Source organism: Dermacentor albipictus, chromosome 1 (genome assembly GCF_038994185.2).
Source record: "Dermacentor albipictus isolate Rhodes 1998 colony chromosome 1, USDA_Dalb.pri_finalv2, whole genome shotgun sequence".
Taxonomy (NCBI): Eukaryota; Metazoa; Arthropoda; class Arachnida; order Ixodida; family Ixodidae; genus Dermacentor; species Dermacentor albipictus.
Genome location: NC_091821.1, coordinates 420,157,617 through 420,179,252, shown reverse-complemented (window position 1 = coordinate 420,179,252; position 21,636 = coordinate 420,157,617). Strand labels below are relative to the sequence as shown.

At 46.6% G+C, this 21,636-nt stretch overlaps 1 protein-coding gene across 1 annotated transcript in view; it reads left to right on the top strand.

Annotated features, from left to right (window-relative positions):
- Positions 1-234: 234 nt before the first annotated feature.
- Positions 235-21,636, top strand: part of LOC135900391 (uncharacterized) — a 33,073-nt gene continuing 11,671 nt past the window's right edge. The window contains exon 1 of the mRNA XM_065429881.2: positions 235-623. Within this exon, the coding sequence (XP_065285953.1) occupies positions 389-623 (235 nt within the window). The 5' untranslated portion in view covers positions 235-388. The remainder of the gene's footprint in view (positions 624-21,636) is intronic.

Below are 21,636 nucleotides of genomic sequence, written 5' to 3'. Positions count from 1 at the left end.
CAGCAGAAGAAGCAGCCGCAGGCGCGGCGCAACGCCGGCAAGCCGGCACAGACACCGGCGGCGGAAGGCAGATCGATCGCTTTTCTCGCGCGCTGGAGAAAGCGGGCGGACGGGCGGGCGGGCGAGCGATGCATCGGCGCTACGACGAGGAGTGCCAGCTTCACCTCCTCCTCCTCCACTTTCTTTTCTCTCTCTCTTTCCAGACGCCTCGCACGTGGAGAAGAGGACGGCTGGCGAAGAAGGCTCCGATGGGGAGCGTTGTTCAAGAGGAAGAGGAAGAGGAGGAGGTGGGGGAGCCGTGTTCGGAAGATAGAAGACGAGCGTGCGGTCCGGGATCCGCGGCACACGGCGCCGAGGGGCCCGAGGAAGCGCTTGGGTGCTCGTCGAGATGGCCGACGCAGCAGCGGCAGCAGCGGCGGGAACGGAGACACGCTGGCAGCACGTCACCATGGATGAGAAGCAGCAGGAGGAGCACCTGCTCATCCGGCACATGCGTCCCGACGAGATCAAGCAGGCCATGGACATCTGGAAGGAGCAGGGGCTGGAGGAGAGCGAGAACAACGTGAGCACCTTCTACCAGGTGGACCCCGAGGGCTTCTTCGTCACCGTCGACACGAGGACAGGTGAGCGCTCCGCCGAGGCATTCCTCGGGCGCTTCCGGCGTTGAACTTCGCGGGCAGCGTCGACGACGGAGGAAAACGTAACGGCTGAAACTCGGGTGCAATGCTGGAAGCGCGACGAGGACCCGACGCGCGGGAGCCGGCGGTGGCACGTGTTGGAGCGTCGTCGGGGGGTGTCGTCTCTTGAGAAAGCGCCGCGCGCCGGCACGTCTCAGGCGTCGGTTATAGGAAGTGGCGTTCCGACACTATAATGTCGAGAGCGATGCTGGTATCCGCGATGTGCGAGTCATTGACGTTGTGTGCGAATTGAAAGGAAGCAGACGTCGTCACAGGCAAATGTATTGCTTTTAGCGGCGTGAGATCAGGTCGCTTTTTAAGTCCTCCTGTGCGTCCTCCAATTGGGTTGCGATTTTTGAAATTGTGCGAGAGATGCGGGTAGAACTTTTTATTACAATTTCCCTTTTATTTGGGACACGGTATTAGTCGCTGGAGTTGCGATAAACGTTCGGTGCGATTGCGATCAGTGCCAATAAATGTGCCTCGTGGCGCGCAGTCGTCCTCCAATTCTCGAGTTTATGCACCATGCACTCAACTCGTGGTTTCCTATCTTAAAGTTTTAAGTTTGAAGGCAAATCATGAATGCCACTAAAGGTGCACGCCAATTGTCGGGTGTTAAAAGAAGTTCAAGATAAACGCAAAGTACGCGGCATTATTGAGGTCTTCTGTCTGGCGAGGGTGGGTGGAATTGTTCCGCACACGTGTATTAAGAGCGCTCCGAACTGAATATGTTGCATGTGTTCATGCCATCACTAGTATCGTTAATTAAATTAAGTAAATAAATCATCTAGCTATGTGATCCTGTTTAGTCAGGGTGACGACGCTTACCTTATACAATGTTGTAAATGGGCATTATTTCTAAAAGCGCTTCAACTCGAAGTTCTTCGTCAACTTCGCTATTTCGAAGGCAGGGCAGTCTTTGGAATTAAGCAGTCGCGGTGCTTCAGTGATTCCACCTGGTGATTCCAGGGCTAGAACTGCGAAATCAGGCTCTTCTAGTCTCTTCTCAAAGGCAGTGGCGCGAAGTTTTGTTTCTCAACCTACTCCCTATCGTAAGATTTGCAACAAAACATTATTGAAGCATCCGTCGTGGTTGCTCAGTGGCTATGGTGTTAGGCTGCTTAGCACGAGGTCGCGGGATCGAATCCCGGCCACGGCGGCCGCATTTCGATGGGGGCGAAATGCGAAAACACCCGTGTACTTAGATTTACGTGCACGTTAAAGAACCCCAGGTGGTCGAAATTTCTGTAGTCCTCCACTACGGCGTGCCTCATAATCAGAAAGTGGTTTTGGCACGTTAAACCCCATAATTAAATTAATTAATTAAAATCAAATTCATTATTGAAGCACGCCAACTCTATATTCTTCGGTCGATGTGGCGCTGGCGGCCTTCTGGAATCAGTGATGATGAGAAAGTGTTGAGTCGAAGGCTGTCTGTAAAGGTAGAAGCAAGGATCTCTTTACTTAAGCGTTATGGTGCGAAATAATGAAGCCTAAATTGTGCCATTGCAGGCAAACTGTCTCGGCTCAGCGACGTCCTGCTCTCTGGCAGACTGCGGAAAATTTGTGGAAATTATATATTTTCCACGGATTGCCTGTTTATTACGGAATCTTCTACAGACATCATGCTGGTGAAGCTGCCCGGTTCGCCCTTGATAATGCACGCACAGGCCATCAAGAATTGACGCGTCTAAGAAACTTCGCCCAATTCATCGCGAAATTGCATTGTCTCTTTGGAAGACTACGGAGGACCGTTGTTTGCTCGTGCTTGGTGTGTCAGCGCAGCTGCGTTTATCCGGTGTGGCGGACGCTTCATGCGCTGTTTTGCCGCCTACGACTGGAGGGAGCTTTCACAAATGCATTCTCCTCACTCACTGTCAGAGTTGACTGCCCCGCGCGCGACAACTGTAACTGTGAGAAAACTATCCAGAACCTCCTGTGACACTGCCCCCGCGCTTTGACGTCCACCATCAGTCTCCTCGGAGTGCGCTGAGACAACCAGGCTGTCGACCTTTTTACAGAGGCAAAAGTCCTGGGTGCACGGCCTCATCCATCATCAACACCAAAAACTACCGACGTTCTAACGATTTTCCTAAAATCAATGGACCTGACAAGAGTGAGTGAGTGAATAAACTTTATTGTAGGTCCGGCGAGGACGCGAACTCGTCGCGCACCCGGCAAGTCCCACGTCGGGACCGGCAGGTCTAGCCCACCGGCCCGGTCGCGGGCACGCCGGACGGCCAGGATTTGCTTTTCTAGAGCGGGGCTACGCAAAAGCGAGTCCCGCTCCTCCTTGATGAACTTGGGGTATGTCGACCCGCACTCCCAGAGCATGTGAGGTAGAGTGGAGGTCTGGCCGCAGGACCGGCAGGCGTCGTCGCGATACACGTCGGGGTAAACCTCGTGGAGAGCGGACAGACACGGATATGTGCTGGTCTGTAGGAGCCTAAGCGAAACGGCTTGCGCCCCTATTCAACTTGGGGTGAGGGGGTAGAAAGACCCTTCTGGACATGTAGAAATATTTAATAATCTCGTTGTGAGTAGCGGGAGCGTCCCTGTGACCGTAGAGAGGAGGGGAGTCAGTGCTCCTAATAGGAGGAAGCGCGGTCGGTGAGGTCACGCGCAGCCTCGTGGGCAGACTCATTGAGGTTTGGGGGAGCACCCTCGACCGATCCTACGTGAGCGGGAAACCAATGAATTGAATGGTTTGTGAGAGCATGTGGACTCGAACCGCTAAGAAGACGAACAGCTTCCTTGGCGATGCAACCCTTTTGAAAAGCCCTAACTGCCGTTTTGGAATCACTATAGATTTCGGGCCAATGACCGTCTAGCAGGGCGAGGGCGATGGCGACTTGCTCGCCGGCTCCGCGGTCTGAAGTGCGAATCGAGGCGTTATTGGAAATCTTGCCGCTCGAGTCGACCACAACGACGGCAAAGATCTTCCCGTCACTGTACTCCGCAGCGTCGATGAAGCTTGCGCTAATGTCGCGTTGCTTGATCTGTTTGAGGATGGCTGCTGCTCTGGCTTTGCGTCTGCCCTCGTTGTGGACGAGATGGACGTTTCGGGGCACAGGGGCCACTACGAACTTGTCTCGAATGCACCTAGGGATCGGGGTACTGACCATCGAGAATTCCGCAGGGTGGTAACCCAGCTCTTCGAGGATGCGTTTACCTGCCGCTGTGGTGGCCAGGCGACTGAGTTGCGTGCGTTCTTGGGCTTCGGCAATCTCCTTGGCGGTGTTATGTACCCCCAGCTTCAAGATAACCTCGGTATGGGTCCTGATGGGTAGCCCGAGAGCCCTCTTGACTATTTTGCGGATAAGAACGTTGAGGTTGTCTCGCTCCGCTCTGAGCCAGTTGCGCATAGAAATCGTGTACGTGAGGTGGCAGAGTACGAAGGCATTGATCAGCCTGAGAAGATTGCTTGCCTTCATGCCTCGATGCCGGTTTGCGATTCTGCGAACGAGGCGGAAAGCATTGTCCGTCTTTGCGATAATCTTGCGGAGAGCAGTTTCGTTTCCGCCGTTGAATTCGACAAACAGACATGTGACGGGGGTTGATACCCAGGGTCGACGTTATTCGGGTCCTGGACCTGACAAGACGCCTAATCGTCTGTCTGCTATTTTGGATATGAATTCTCTCTCCTTTTGCATTTCTATTTTCGTCCTTTCCTTCAATCACCCATCTATCGTCTCCCGTACAGGGTAGCTAGCCGAACATCCATCTAGTTAACCTCACTTTTTTTTACACTTCTCTCTCCCTCTCTCTCTCTCACACACACACACACACACACACACACACACACACACACACACACACACACACACACACACACATTTGTGCAAGCCTTTCGTGCACAAAAGTTTCACCAGTGGGATCATTTGACGCCTTCGTATAGTCCAGTCTTTTGGTAGTCCATTTGGTAACAGAAACATACTTAATAGATAAGTTTCTCGGCGACGTTTTGCCACAACATGGGACGGAACTTACACCATCTCCCGAATTCATTTCAACAATTCATGAATGTTTAAACGTATTTATCAAGCGCCCTTTCTCAACTACCTTTTTCTCTGGGACTGTTGTGGAGAAGTTATGCTAACGTTTGCCAAATGTTGGTTCATTGCATATGTTCCTCCTTCACTTCTTCTCGCTTGATAACAGTGCCCTTTGACTTCTTTGTCGCAACGGTGCCTTCATGTCTGGTCGTGTCCTGAACCGCTTCGTTTAGTGTGGAAGCCTTTGATGGGCAAGTCTTTCAGCAGCTTCCTGCCAAGAGATCTGTAGGCCTAATGGAAATTATGTCACTCTGAGTAGGCATACAGTTCGTTATGCTGTTTGTCCTTCTTGCATGCAAGTTTACTTGAAGTGTCCGAAAAATTCTCATCAAGCCAAGATCTGCCGTTCGCCTAAGAGGCTCCTAAAAACAAGGAGCAATGCAGCATCTGTATATATTTATGTATTTTAAACTTCACAGCTGAATAATTATGTCAAGGAGAGGTACTTGGGCGTTGACGCTGACTAGGTGGTGCATGTCGGAGTCTTCTTATCATGTACCGCGCATTTGTGCTGCATTGACTCCAATAGGTTTTCCGCCGCGGACACACAACTTCCAGGAGAGATTGCACAGAAGCACTCCATTCTCGTTGGCGGACACCCGCCGTGGTTGCTCAGTGGCTATGGTGTTGGGCTGCTGAGCACGAGGGCGCGGGATCGAATCCCGGCCGCGGCGGCCGCATTTCGATGGAGGCGAAATGCGAAAACACCCGTGTGCTTAGATTTAGGTGCACGTTAAAGATCCCCAGGTAGTCGAAATTTCCGGAGTCCTCCACTACGGCGTGCCTCATAATCAGGAAATGGTTTTGGCACGTAAAACCCATAACTTTTTCTCGTTGGCTCTCATTTTGGCTGTGCTTACCAAACATGTGACAGAAGGTACGTGCTCAAGCCAGAAAGGGAATATTACAATTTTAAAAAATCAAGTCCGTTAACTCTTCGCCTTTACAAATCCTACCATGTTCTCTGGTATATTGTTCTAGTAACCACGCCCAAAAGGCCGTTTGACCGATGTATTCAATAAATTACTCTTTAAGCACATTCCCGTTTTCCATCACTATGACGAGATCAGCCTCATCCTGCAATTCGTCTCAGAATTGTTTTTTTTTTCAACTTCATATTTCAGCCTATGTTTAGAGGGTTTGACAGGTGACAGTTTGACAGACGAAATGAACGCGTAGAGCATATCGTTCTGTTGTAGCTGCGTGACAGTGAAGCGCCAACTAAATATCATCCAACACAAGTTTTTCCAACATGGCTGCCGCCATTGCTTCCAGTTTTGAAAACATTATTGACGTTTCTTTTTTTACCGAAGCCTGCTCATGGCTGCCGTGCATTGCGTGTTCGCTACAATTTTCGGCTGCTTTCTATTCGCTCAAATTAACTTTCTTTGATGTGCTGCAGCAATCGATCCACACACAATGCAAGTGCCGTTTGTGAAATTAGAAATAGCTGCTGCAGTATCGAATGCGGGGCGTCCTTGCTGGGATCCTTTATTCGTTTTGTTTTAGTTATTAAGGTTAGCACTGTCTTTTAGTTTGCATGTTCCAGGGATGGCCCCGCGTCATATTTCAGCCGACACCAGGCGTCGGTGGTCAGCACGTACGACTTTACATGCCCGATGCCCACGTACAGGGAATGGAAATGGCGAGACGTCTGCTAGAAAAGTTTTGTCTGGGCAAGTTCGACGGTGAAGAAATTTGCGTTCCAAGGAAGAGAACAATTTGCGATCTCAACGAGATGCAGACTTTGGCTACGGCGACAGTTGTTTCCCGTCAGCGGCTGAGTAAACGGAGGTGTGCGTTTGAACCTCTCATCGATTTCGTATACATGGAGGACCCTCGCACCAACGGATAAAGAATCCAAAGTATATATATATAATTCGGCTCATGGCGTGAACAGACGTCAACTAACTCTCCAGTGCGGCCTTGTTTCTTTATCACTTTCATAAGTGCTTTCATAAGTTTCATAATGGGCTTGTGCGACCATTTGGGACTATTAATGCAATTTCTGTAAGGCCACACACGTCATCGAACTCACTGCAATTTCCTTCCCTCCTCTCTCTCCCTGTTATCTTTGTTTTCCCCCTTTCCCATTCCCCCGGTGTATGGTAGCCAACCGGACGTGATTCTGGTTAACCTCCCTGCCTTCTTCTTATCTCTTTCCCTCCCTCCTCCCCTCATTGTTATTTATTTATTTTGTTATCTATTTCAATATTATCACTTAACATTTTATTTTTCACCGTGAAAATGTAGTAGCCGAGGTGCACGTGACCTGGATATCGCCACAACGACCCATGTACGGCGGAACAGAACAGACCGTGGCTTTGTCTCCGAATCGAAGCTCTAAAAATACAAAACACTATCTGTCGTTCTCTTACCCTCAGTAAAGTAAGGTTACGAGACGAAGTATGCACGCTGATCGGCTGTGTCGTCGTTTCCTCAGGACAGCAAGAACGAACCGGCGTCTGCAGAGCAAGCAGACGCCATGAAGATGTCGAGCAAGAGCGCATGCGCACGTCGACAGGCAACGTCATTGTAAAGTACCGCACAGACACGAAATGTGTGCCCAAGGAGGCACGCTAGTTTCTCGTAAAAGAGAGGCTGGAAACGACGTTCGGGAACGAGATCAGCACGAAGCGCAAGCAGGGAAACTTAAGAGGCAGCTTTAGCTCGGGTGCTCCTATCTAAATACGCGTAACGAAGTTCAGTGTTTGACGGAAGCCCGTCTGGTCGGGATGAAACATGGTTAAAAGGACATATGTAAAATACGCGTAAAAGGAGAACTCGTTTTTCTCGGCAACAAGTGCACCAAATTTGACGAGGTTCGTTGCATTTAAAAGAAAAACGTAAAATCTAGTGACTGTTGGTTTCAGATTTTTCATTTAGGTCGTAAATTTTTTATTAAATATTGGCAAAAATTTTCGAAAAACGAAACTGTCAAGTTTAGAACTCTAACTCAGCAGCGAAAAACGATAATACAATTCTGCGAATTTCATCTAATAGTAAATCGAAAGCAGACAAAATTGGTATGGTACACATGAATCTAAAAATATGTAGTACTATAGAATTACAGCTTCTGCAGAACCGTTGTACGCAACGTAACAAATTCACGTAAGATGTAAAATGACATGTGAAATGTGCCCGCTTACAATGATCTAATGGATCCCGTTTACAAAACCGAGATATCGGTTTTTTTATGCAGAGCTATGAATCTGTAAACTTCGTGCTTGTATTTTTTTTTCAACCTTTGGAATTTTCGAAATTTTTTTTAACAACATTCAGGACCTAAATAGAAATTCCGCAACCAACAGTCACTAGAATTTACCTTGCTCTCTCAAATTCAACAAATTTCATTAAAATCGGTTTCATTAAAATCTCAGAAAAACGCGTTTGCGTTTTTACATGTATTTGAATAGGCCGCATTTCGCTCACAACACTGGGCCTGCGCATCAAGCCACCATCCTTCTCGGCTCACCCTCTCATGCTTTTACTCGCACCTGCAGCATACGGCGCCGCAGGGAGCGATATGATCTTATAGCACTTGGACTTTATACGAAATATCATGACGACGGCGGCTGCGAAAGTTCATCGGTGCGACAGATTCTAGCAATACGCATTTGACGGAACCAGGCGGCCGTCAAAGCTTGTTTCTCGCCTGTGTAACTTTATTACGCGCAAGCGCAACTGGCTAGCCTCCGCAATGGGCGAATGTCTGTTCGAAGCCGCGAAGGAAGCGAAGGAGGTAGGCGCCCGGAGGGGAACGTAATCGCGCGCCAGGGGAAGTACGAAGGAGCCCGCTGAGCGCGCGGCAAAGCAACCCCAGCTAGACGAAATTCCAGGTCACCTTGAGCGAAGGGGTGAAGCAGAAACGAGGCGAAGCGTCGTAGAGGACGAAGGTAGTAGGTGGAGGCGTGCTCCACAGGCTGTTGCTACAGGTTTGTTTTTGCGATACGGACGTGCCGAGTTCGTCCAACACCACCTAGATAGCGCAAGGCCTGTTCCCTACGCCATGCTACTGGCGCAGAATTTTCATTGCCGAGGCTGGCGTGACGAAAGCGGTGACGCCGAAATCACTGTTGCCCACTCGGGGGCAGCCCCATTAGATTCTATGGCAATCGAGTCACTAGCATGCCGTCAAGGATCGGAGTGAAAATGCCTTGTGCTATCTAGGTGGTGTTGGTTCGTGCCGTAGAAACATGGTCCTTAACATCGTATGCCGTGTGTGCGAGTGAAAGCGCGCGACTGTGCACCGACGATGACGGTTCAATCTCGCGTACTCGAGGAAGAAAACCGGGGGAAGCGCGCCGTCTTCCCACTGGGGGCGTTCCTACTCCGGCGGCTGCTGCGTACAGCGCGGCCGCGCGAACCCTGTCTTGAATGCTATCTGCGATGCGGGCAGTGTAGGCTTCTAGGCGCACCGAGGGCTGATAGCTTCGTGTGCGTTGTAGCACCCATACGCTTGCGCGTCACTCGCGTTCACGAAGTGAAACGTCACTGTAACTTCTCTCTTGTTCTTTTGCTTTCTTCTTGTTTTTACTTGTGCGAATTAATGTAATGTGCATGTGATACACTAGCCAATATATTGGTCAGCCCAAGGGCCTCATAAATGGATAAATAAGCACAGCAAACGACACAGCACAAGAAGCACAGAAGTAGCAAACGCTGGCCATTGAGTCATCCTTTTCATTAACGTTCATTCTCTCTCCCTCTCTATCTCTCTAGTTTTGTACCTTCTGAAAGGTCAAATATAGTCAATACGGTTAAATACGATCAACTAATTCAGCCAGTAATCAAACTTACTGAACCTCGTAAAAATTGGGGCGCGTCATTTTTTCCCTGTTCTAATCTGCTTCTTTATATACTAACTAGATATTGGCGATAGTCCCTGCGCTAGCGACGTGATTCCGTCTTGATTTGTAATTCTGCATGCGACAACAAATTATGAGTCATATCTGTAGGATATTGGGGTGTACCCTGTAGTAAACTGCTTCCATTTACCAAAAACGCGGTTAGCAGAACAAGCCCCATATCCATTAGCACAATACTGCGACAAATGAGGGATTGATGCCTAACTGCTTCTAACACTTCTATTCGCCTTTTTTTTTTCAGTCTCCTTAATGTACCCATCAGTTTTTGTTTTGTTCTTTTATATTCAGTACCCAAAACGATGAAAAGATCTCGCAGTAACTTGCAAATCATATCTGCAGTAAGACACGTGGCAACAAACTACACATGCACGGCAAGCCCCACAGACAGCGCAAAGCAATCCGCGCGCAACAGCTGAATGATTGGTGCCGTTGTGGTACGGACACAGTGTATTCATTTTTGTTGTCGCTTCCGTTTATTTTTGTCTCCACCTACTTCACTCTGTTTCTTTCTCCACACCGACAATCGATGGCGGGAAAATGTGGCAGGTGAAGAAGCAACTGTTGCCTTCCCGAATCACTTCCTGGCCCGATTTTCTTCCGCTCCCCGCGGGTTCCGTCTTGAATTTATATACGTATCTGTTCACCTCGCCGACTTCGTCGAGCGTCTACTCGAGCGGGAAGACAGCGAGGTTGAAGGCCCGACGGGGGTCGTCGGAGGGTGGAAGGAAATGGATGTTGAGCTTTTCCTGCACAAACGGCAAGGAAGCCATTCTGCCTTTCCTTTCTTTTTTTTTCTTGTTTCCCGCAACCACCGCTCTCCCGCGCTGACAGAAGTAGCAAAAAGAGAAAAAAAGAAAGCGGAGAAGCAGTACAGGACGGGGTCGCTTACTTCGTAGCTATGTAATGTACCGTGCTTCTATCGAGCCGTTTTTTTTTTTTTTCGGCAACGGCACGGTGCGGACAGTCGTGTCTCCTCTGGTGTCCCTGCCTATCGGTCGGCGCGTGTCGTAAGTGCAATTTGGCTCGTCGACGTCTGTCCGTCTTCACGGCAGAGCACGAGGAAAACCTGTCGATGTGCTGTGTCTATTATCACAGTGCGTGCAGGCGCCGTGGTGAGCGCGTTAGACGCGGTCTTTTAAAGAAACGTGGAAACAACTGACAGGCAGCTTTTCTTTTTCTTTCTGTAAGAGTACTTGTAGCTTTATTACTCGTGGCAGGATCGTAATACGTGCTCGTCCACAGTTAAAGGAGGGGACGTCCACTCGCATGTTCTGAACGCTGTACGTGGCATCCGTAAATAACGCGGAGTAAAGTTTCAGCTCCTGAAATTCGGGGGACGACGCTCTGTAGGGGTAGAGACTCACATCCTTGCCTCTGTATACCTCTTTCGAAGAGGAACGAAAGCGTCATAAGCAAGGAATTTATTTATTTATTTATTTATTTATTTATTTATTTATTTATTTATTTATTTATTTATTTATTTATTTATTTATTTATTTATTATACTTTCAAAGCCTAGTAGGCACAACAGAAAAGAGTGGAGAAAGTATACATTTGCATTACAGGACAAGACTATAAAATCAACTTATACTGCAATTTGAACGACGATCTTGAAGTTGGCGGTGTCAGAAATTAAGACTGTGAAGGCGGGAAGGCGGTTCCATTCATTGGCGGTTCTTGGCAAAAAGGAAGAATGGTAAAAATTAGTTCGACAAGATAGCACTTCAATTTTGCCTTGATCATCGATGCAGGACGAGGTGTGCCTGCAGTAAACATAAGCAACTCCTATTAATTATGCTCCTAGCACCTACCATCTGAACAACGTTCTCCAAGATTTCGTCGTGTAATATAAATATCTTGGTATACGCAACACAAAGAACTTAAATTGGACCATTCGTCATTAGCAGTGCTAATCGCATGCTCGGGTACTTAACGCGGAACATTTTAAAAGCACCGACTGCTTCAACGTTAAAACTTTACATGACTCTAGTACGCTCGAAACTCGAATATGCATCTGCAATGTGGGATCCCAGTCACGTTAATCTCATTACGTCGCATGAACCAATACAAAATAACTCTACCCGTTTCATTATTTCTAATTACAAACGTGCCGCGAGTATAACCTCCATGAAAACTAACCTAGCACTTCTTCCACTATCTAACTGCCGCAAAATCACCCGTCTTTCGCTATTTCATAAAATTTTCAATCACATTGCACTTCACCACGTCTTCATCGTGCGGCCTCAAGGCATTTCAAACCGCGTCGATCGTCGCAGTAAAGTAGGAATTTATTCATGTCACACGAATTCTTTCTTTCAGTCTTTCATCACCCGCACATATCAGGAAGGGAACCGCCTTCCCTGAAATGTCGTAGCCATCACCGATAACAAACTTTTCCGCGAAACATTAGCTAACACTGTATAATCAGGAGAATCATTGTATTAACAGAACTGACTGCACTTTTTTGCTTGCTTTACACTACTACTCTGTAACCGCCCCGCTCTTTAATGCCATATGGCCCTGAGGGAATCTTAAATAAATAAATAAATAAATAAATAAATAAATAAATAAATAAATAAATAAATAAATAAATAAATAAATAAATAAATAAATAAATAAATAAATAAAGTCAATATTGCACAAACTTGCCTTATTTGAAGCTCAATTTTTTCGAGCGTTGCTTTTCCTAGAGCATTCATATTAAATTCAATGCCTGTGAGTGCGCACAAATCAACTTTGAGCACTGCTGTTATGCTAACAGTCAACTTGACGTTTCTTTCTCTTTTTCCCTCTCTTTCTTTCCTTTTTTCTTTATGTCTTTCTTTCGTTCTTTCTTTCTTTGTTGGTTGTTTGTTTGTTACTTTTTTCTCTCTAATGTTTCTATACTAAACGAACATTCAAACACAGATGCTGCCTGTTATGACCATTTCATTTGGGCGCCTCGCTTTCAAACAATACATCAGATGCACAAGTTTACAGGAGAAAGCATGCCTTAGGAGAAAAAGTATCCGACGAAATAGGCGCGTAGTAGGCGGCCGCGCGTGCCTATCACGCTGTTTTATTATCTCCGGTTACTGCGCTTCAGGCCATTTCCATGGTAATCGAAATGGCTGTAGTTATTTCTTTTAGTTGCAGCTTAACGGCTAATTTCAGAAAGCGAGCACATATGCGTAATTACTTAAACGAGCTTATTTAAGTCTTTTCGATACACGCAGCGTCAGTAATAGCACAAAGAGCATTCGTCTTTCTCGCTTCCCTGCCATAAGAGTCTTTATGGGGAGAAGCCAACTTCACGTATTTTCACCGCCTCCCCCCCCCTCTCTCTTTTTTAACGCTACTATATTGATGCGAAGGCGTCTAATGGTCCGTTGAGCGAAAAAACCGGCGTCCGTCGCCTGTAACAGCGAAACCACAGGTAACTTCCTATTGGCTGGCACGGCATAGGAAGAGGCTGGCATAGGAAGAGGCTGGCACGAGCGCTCTTCGACGAAGTTGTCATGCCTTCGACGACACGTCACGAGCATGCGTCGACGGAGCAGAGCGGGCGAAAGGGGACACCTGCTCGCCGCGCTAGCGCGCCAGTTGTTGCGTGAGGGGAGAGGGCATCGCTGCGATGCCATCACCCTCGCTTTCACTTTCGGAAGCCTGTGTTACCTGCGCGTTCCTTGTCCGCACAAGCTCTTGCCTGCGTTCTAACTTCGCCTCGGTAAGGTCAAATCAAAACGCGCCAAGCGTCTCAACGCATTCGCTTGCCGTGAGGACTCGAAAGACCGCTCAGTGGCGTTCAATTGGACATTGATGTTTTCGCGTTGACAAATCATAAGAAGTACTTAGGTGTTCAAGTATGCACGTATATAGATGTTTAATCGAACACGTTAACATGGAAGCCGTAAACACCAATTTAAATAAAGTAACTTTTGCGTTGCACTAGTTACCTCATCAGGACATCAGATTGAAAGGACCTGACGCTTCACAAGGCAGCTTGCAATGCACCTGCCGCATGCTGAACGCTGACGTTGACCGCGGTGCAGGTCATAGATTCGGACTCGCCGACAAGCGAATAACGCAAAAAAAATAGGCTCATACAAGTTGCACAGCCTGTCTGAAAAATCCAGTCTAATAAAATTTGGAACCTTTCAACCGTTTCGAGACAATACAAGCCCTATTTTTTTTTAGTGATTCTTCTTATTTCCCATTCTTTTCCTTCCGATTTCACATTCTCGGCCAATCGAGAACTAATTACGATTATTATTTATTTATAAAAACGAGCGGTGACAATAGTATTGGCCTTCTCGTTTTCGATAAGATTTGCATGGTCATAATTAATGCTGCAATCTAGAATGCCTAAAAATTAAAGCACGCGAGATAACTAACAAACGCAATACTGTAAATCAGAGTATAACTTTTCAGGCGTATCCTACACCCTAACACAGTGCTAAAGTTCACTGAGAAGACGAGATATGTATTAGTAAAACAAACAATAATTTTTACAGCGAAGCTGTATACCTCTACCGTGCAAGGAAATTTTCGTGTCGTGGCAAGCAAAAACTCTCCATACGTGGGCCGATCCCGAAGATAGTGCAATGCCGGGCTGACCCACGGCGGAGGTGCAATTCGCCATTAAGGGGCCCACATACACAGCTTCGCTGGTCATCCTTCTTCACAGAATGGAAGGGCACTGAGATTTTTTAATAACGGCAACAGAAAAGTTATAGGTAAAGCAGTGCCTGGCGACATATTCATAACGGGAAGCCTGACACCACTGTTAGCAGTTAATTATGCCCGTAGTATTTAGTAAAATGTTAATTTTAGAACTGTGGGGAAAAAATTAGCTGACTTTGGTGATTGTTTAATTTCCTTTAAATGAAATACTGTGATCAGAAGTTACGTTGTGTTCTCTCGTGGGTCGTCTTCTTCTTGTTCTTTTTCTTTCTTTTTGTTATTTTGAAAGGGGGGGGGGCGGGAAGTGGATCTTTGTACTTTTTGAGCTGCTGCACCATGTCGTTCCTGGCATTTTCCAAGTGCACGCATCCGCCCCTGCAATGATTTTTTTTTTTCTGACTGCTGCCTTTCTTGCCCCGGTCAATATATACGAAGGTCCCGGCTACGGCCCTCATCCTCCGGCTCAATTGGTGGTGTTCTCGCGACCACGCCCCAGCGACGGCTTTCTCTGGATAACGTAACCAGCAGATCTCGAAGGCTATGCTTTTGCAGGTTGCATGCGCCGGAAGCAATTCGGGATTCGGAAATACGTAACAGGCGCCACGTTTTAAGCGTCACTTTTTGGCGAGCGTGTCTTTTCCCCTTGGCGGCACACTGCACTGACAGCGAGAGCAGGCGCACAGCTGTTTTTGCACTCATCTACACCCTCATAACAGCCGTGATGAAACACTTTGTTTTCTGTACTACGTACATCGTTTTGCGAAGCCTGGGAAAGCTACTCAGACAGGGACGGACACGTTCAACCTGTTTCCTAGCTTATAGCAAATGATTGCAGTAGAACCCGCACCTAAAGTTGGAGTGCTCGAGCGCTCTAAACACCGGTTCGTATGCCCACTAAAAGACCACCGACGTATACCGCACGTATCTGTTACGCTGTTAGCATACAAAATAGCCCGTCCGAAACTTGAGTGTGCAAGTGCAGTATATGACTCTTGCTAAATAAATCTGGTTAAACCACTCGAATCAGTCCAGAACTGTGCTACAAGGTTCATCTTAGGCGGTTATTCTTACAACTCTACTATCATGACACTAAAATCACAACTTCATCTACCGACCCTGGCCGATCTACGCACAATGTCTATTGTCGGCTAACTTATATGCCCCGGCTAAAGTTCTTTCTTTTCTTCACTATCGTCTAGCTACAATCTCGTATTATCCGTCCATAGTGCGTACCATACCAAAGAGCGGCTAGTGCCATGATTCCTCATGCATAGCCTGCCGATAAACTTTCTTTCTTTAAATGAAAGAAAACCGTGAACTTTTCACATCCCTCGGGCTTTTCAAGCGCTGAATAAGCTGCGCTACGTCAGCCATATTGCTCCTGCCTAGCGTCAAACAATGCACTCGACTTAGACGCTTTTCTCTGTTTTGTGTAATTATGAGTAGGCTATTGATGTTATAGTTCATAAACCGCAACCAGCCTGCCCTTGCAACTTTGATGCACAGTAGTACATAAATTTTGCTAGCGGATGAAGTTTCCTAGCAAAACGTTATCGTTGACTCAAACTGAACCTCCAGAGTGAAGGGCCGCAAGGGGTGGAGGTGGGGGAGGGGGCTTCGTGCCAAGCAATGACGACGAGCTACTAAAAGAATCGGAAATGAAAAGAATAATTTGAAAAAAAAGGCTTATATTGTCTCGGAAACAGAGAAGCGCATATTGCTTTGCGTAATTTGCATGTATCGATTCGTACTACGAGAGTCGTTGACCTGGATAGCGCAACAAATTTTGAGGCGTAATGGCGCGGCTTCTTCGTTTCGAAATCACAGTGGGCAGGGCTGTCACACGTAAAGCGCATTTAGATATCTCGACACCAGAAATTGGTACTACCGCTTTTTTCAGTGCTTTCGTACGTAATACGGCAATTTGAGGCTTAATGTGCCTAGTAAATATGCCGGTGATTACTTGGAAGTGAAATAGTGGTCCGTGTTAATAAAATCATTTTACGCTAGAACTGTTCGTAAAAGAAAATTATAGCCGATTCTGTTGCTGGACATTTTATTAGCGAAGGTGCACGACTAATGGCAAGCAACACTTACAAACGACAACCTTTGGGAATACGGGCCCTGTTGTTTCTACGCCGATGTGTGTGCTTGCTCAGACCTTACGCTACATATGCCGTATGCCATAGTAAACTGGACCTGGCAACGTCTTACACGCGAACCCTCTCGAATTAGGTTAGCTTAGCAGGGCTTTCTGAGGAGTTATCGGGCATCGCCTGGTATATTGTTGGCCTTAGTTAGGTTAGATGAATTAGTGAGTCTTGTACAGTGCTGACTAACGGCCACGTCCTCTGCTACAGAGGTCTTATGATAAGAAAGAATACGGGATAGGATTTCTTATTCATAACGACATAGCGGGCAACATTGATGAATCCTACAGCATTAATGAGCAGTCGTCGTAGTGAAGCTAAGTAGGAGATATAAAGTAAACGTAGTACAAGCCTACGCTCCAACCTCCAGTCATGATGGTGAAGAAACAGAACAGATTTATGAACATGTTGAATTAGCAAAGACAAAGATGCAAGTTCAGTATACTGTTGTCATGGGCGAATTAAATATAAAGGTAGGGAGAAAGCAGGCTGAGGAACTAGCAATTTACAAAAAAGGCATTGATTATATGAATAGTAGAGGATAGATGTTGGTAGAATTCGCGGAAAGCAACAGACTCCGGATAATGAATACCTTCTTTAGGAAGCACTGTAACAGGAAGTGGACAGAAAAGCTCCAATGGAGAAACGAGAAATGAAATATGTTTCATGCTTTCTGTCGATCCTAACATAGTGCAAGATGTAAAAGTGTTAGGTAGGGTAAAGGGTAGTAACCATAGGATAGTGAGGTCTAGAATTTATCTCATTTTGAAGAGAGAAAGAGTGAAATTAGTCAAGAAGAAACAGGCCAACATGGACGCAGTAGTGGTAAAAGCAGACGAATTCAGGCTGGTGCTAGCGAACAAATACGCAGCTTTAGAACAGGAAGATGAAGATAACATAGATGTAATGAATGAAACCGTGACTAGGCTGACTCCAGAGGTTGCAGTTGTCTGGGAGGTAAGGGCACCAAGGCAACCAGTAGGTAAGCTCTACCAAGTAACAAAGGACCTAATAAAGAAACGGCATATCATGAAAGTTTCTAACTCATGAGATCAGACAGAATTCGTGAAACTGTCAAAGCTGATAAAACAAGAAGACAGTAAGCGACGTTCGAAATTATAATGTCGGAACTATAGAGGAAGCAGTAAAAAAACGTCCGCAACATGAAATCAATCAGGATAAAACTTGGAACAGGGCAAGGCAAGATGTATGCATTGAAAGATAAGCAGGGTAATGTCATCAGCAATTTCGATGATATAGCAAGAGCTGCAGAAGAATTTTACACTGACCTGTACATTACCCAGAGCCGTCACGCAACCTACATTAGAAGTAGCGATGGGCAAGATACAGATGCCCCTTATGTAACTAGCAATGAAGTTAGAATAGCCGTGAAAGAGATGTCCCGGGGAAAAGTGGCCGGAGAAGATGGAATAATAGTCGATGTAACCAAAGATGGAGAAGATATTATGCTTGAAAAGTTTGCGGCTCTTTGCACACAATGTCTCACCACTTTAAGTATGCCTGAGAGCGGGAAGAATGCCAGCATTATACTAATGCATAGGAATGGAGGCGTTAAGGAATGGATGAATTATAGGTTCATTAGCGAGCTTTCAGTGTTGTATAAATATTCACCAAGGTGATTTCTAGTATAATCAGGGCAACACTCGACTTAAATCCAGCAAAAGAACAGGCTGGCTTCAGGAATGGATATTCTACAATGGATCACGTCCATGTCATCAATCAGGAGATTCAGAAATCTGCGGAGTACAATCAACCTCTCTATATGGCTTTCATAGATTATGAAAATTCATTTGATTCTGTAGAGATATTAGCAGTCATGGAATATCTTGAGAAATCTCTACAAATATTTCACAGCTAGCTTGCTTCTTCACAAGAAAAGTAAAAAAAATACCTAGCAAGAAAATAACCTGGCAAGGCGACAAAATTGCTTCAATGCCATTGACTGCATGCTTCGAAGAAGTATCCTAGCTATTATACTGGGAAGGCTTAAGAGTGAGGATCAATGGCGAATATATCAGCAACCTTCGGTTTACAGATGGCATTGTCCTGTTCAACATCACTGGGGATGGACTGCAACAAATTATTGACGATCTCAAACGAGAAAATACCAGAGTAGGGTTGAATATTTATATGCAGAAGACAGAGATAATGTTCAATAGACTTGCAAGGAAACAAGAATTCTTGATCGCCAGGCAGCCTCTAAAGTATGTGCAGGAGTACGTTTACCTAGCTGAATTACTCACAGGAGACTCTGATCATTAGAAGGAAACTGATTGAAAAAAAAAAGAAATGGATTGTAGAACATACGACAGGCATTACCGATTCCTTCCTGGGAGCTTCCACTGTCATTGAAAAGAAAAGTGTACTATCATTGCACTATACCGGTGCTAACATGTGGGGCAGAAACTTGGAGATTAGCAAAGAAGCCCGAGAACAAGCTAAGGCCCATGCATAGAGCGATCGAACGAACAATGTTGACCGTAACGTTAAGAGACAGGAAGACATCGGTACGGATCAGAGAGCAAACGGGAGTAGTCGATATGCTAATTGATATCAAAAGGAAGAAATGGAGCTGGAAAGGCCATGTAATGCGTAGGGTAGATAACCGGCACACCATTAGCGTTATAGAATGGGTGCCAAGTGAAGGTAAACCCAGTTGAGGACGGCAGAAAATTAGATGGGCTGATGAAATTAGAAAACTTCCAGGCGCACGTTAGAATCATCTGGCTGAAGACAGGGGTAATTGCAGATAGCTGCGAGAGGCCTTCGTCCTGCAGTGGACATACAGGTAATGTGATTATTATTATTATTATTATTATTATTATTATTATTATTATTATTATTATTATTATTATTGTTATTATTATTATTATTATTATTATTATTATTATTATTATTATTATTATTATTATTATTATTATTATTATTATTATTATTATTATTATTATTATTATTATTATTATTATTCCCGCATATACCAACACATTCTAGAAACGCGAACACCAGGCTGCGTTTCAAGATTTCAGAAATACATCCATTTTTCTAGGATACCACGGTTCGTAAACCTTTGCAGTTGACTGTACAAAGAAATAAAGAGAGAGAAAATCTTATCCCACTTTTCCTTTTGTTTCTTCACTTGCTTTGGCGTGCACTATTTCAAAGGCGCATGACAGAATACGCAGGTAGTAGAATACAGCGCACTGCCTGAGCTGCCGAGGGAACTCGCTGAAGAAGGAACCATCGGCCGAGGGAAAAGACGCTCCCTTCTGCCCTATACTTCCACCATACCGACAACCAGAAAACCGCATCACCACTCCACCGCGCATGCGCCGGCCTCAGCTGTCAACTGCAATTCGAGTCCTCGCAGGCCGGGCTAAGGCCATGCGGGAGCCGGAGTTAGCTGGCGAGGCCCGCCGCAGTGTAAGACGATGACGACGTCGGTTCCACGGTCAGAGAGCGCGAAGGGCCGGCGGTGGACTCGGGAGGAAACTCCGGGGGAAATTCGAGAAGAAAGCGGCATGAGAAAGAAAAAAAGGGAGAGAGAAGTTGGGGAGGTCTCCCGAAGAAGTTCCTTGCCTCTGGCTCTCTTTTGAGATGTGTTGCTGCGCGGCACGCTGAAGATTGGAACCGAACGGAGGCACACGCAAACAGCGCAATGTACAAAGACGGCACAGGAGGCCAAATTAAACGCCGCCGTGACCCAGAGAGGAAGGAGACTGCGGGAGTGAGAGCGCGAAGGAAATGGGAATGGGTGAACTACAGCTGCGGCTCCGTAGGGATGACATCGTTGGGAATTGTAAGCAAACGGGAGAAGAAAGAAAGAAAGAAAGAAGGAAAGAAAGAAAGAAAGAAAGAAAGAAAGGAAGAAAGAAAGAAAGAAAGAAAGAAAGAAAGAAAGAAAGAAAGAAAGAAAGAAAGAAAGAAAGAAAGAAAGAAAGAAAGAAAGAAAGAAAGAAAGAAAGAAAGAAAACGCGAAACGAGGGTAAATCGAAATCAGGCGCACAAAACTAGCCGTGCGCAACGGCTTCGGAGGAAGGCGTGAGCCAAGAATCGATGGCCTGTACTGTGCACCGTATATATATTACGGCGTGCCCTCGGGAAACTGCGGGAAAGTGATCCGGGTGTCGAGGGGAGGGGAGGGAAGGGTGTGAAGAACGACGAAAGGCATGGGCGCCGCTGGCATTCCTGGGAGGGGCCGCGGTGACGAAACGGAGGCGAGATTCGCGGACAGGTCTGGTCGTAAAGGCTGCCGCCGTGTGAGCTCGCGCACGAGCGCAGGCTGGTCCGAACCTTCCCCCTGGAGTGGCGCATATCCTCATACCCTCGAGTGCTTTCCCCTTCATCTGTGCCAGTGTGCCTACGGAGGTATACGGGAAGACCAGTACACACGCGGGCTTCAACAGTTCGCGCTCGCTTATGCAGCGGCGCTCCTTGCGAGCGCAGCCTCACTGCGGAGTTCTCCTTTGCCCTCTTGTTTATCTGCGTTCTCTTTCCTTTTGTCATTCTTCTACTTAACTTCCCTCGCGTTCACGACTGTTCATAACACCGTTCCATCGCGCGTGCGTGAACTCCAATATAGCCCCCGAACAAAGTTAGCTTCGTCAGTTAGCCCATTTCAATATAGAATTTTTGCCCCGATTTCCTGTTTTTTTATATTTTTTCGTTTACTGCTCCCTCTATCGGCTCGTCGTAAGCTGAAGGCCGTTCGCCCAAGGAATGCGGGACCCTTTCCCAACCCGCTCCCTCGGCCTCCCATTCCTCTTTTCCCAGTCGAAGATTAATTCGCAGAATATGGAACGCGGTATGCCCTGAAGAGAAGCTTCTCCCCAGCTTCTCTCTCTCTCTCTGACTGTCGTCGGCCGACGGTCAGCAGCGGAAATGAGTGCGGAGCCCAGCGAAAGGGTGCTTCGAGCTTCGTTTTATGCCGGTGCTCGGCACCGGAATGAGAATACCTCAGAACGAGAAGAAATTATTATTTCGTGTTTTGTCGATTGTTTATTTCCCGTTTTCTTTCTTTTTGTGCGATGACTGAGCGGCACAGTAATAAAAGAAAGCATAAAAGGAGGTAAAAACCTGGTTATGGCATCAAGGCTCGGAATACCGGAATTCGCGAGCGGAAAGATCAAACTGGGCTTCTAAATGCGCCGGCGCGGACCTCTGCATAATCATATCATTGCTTGGTTCGTTTGACAACAAACAGACG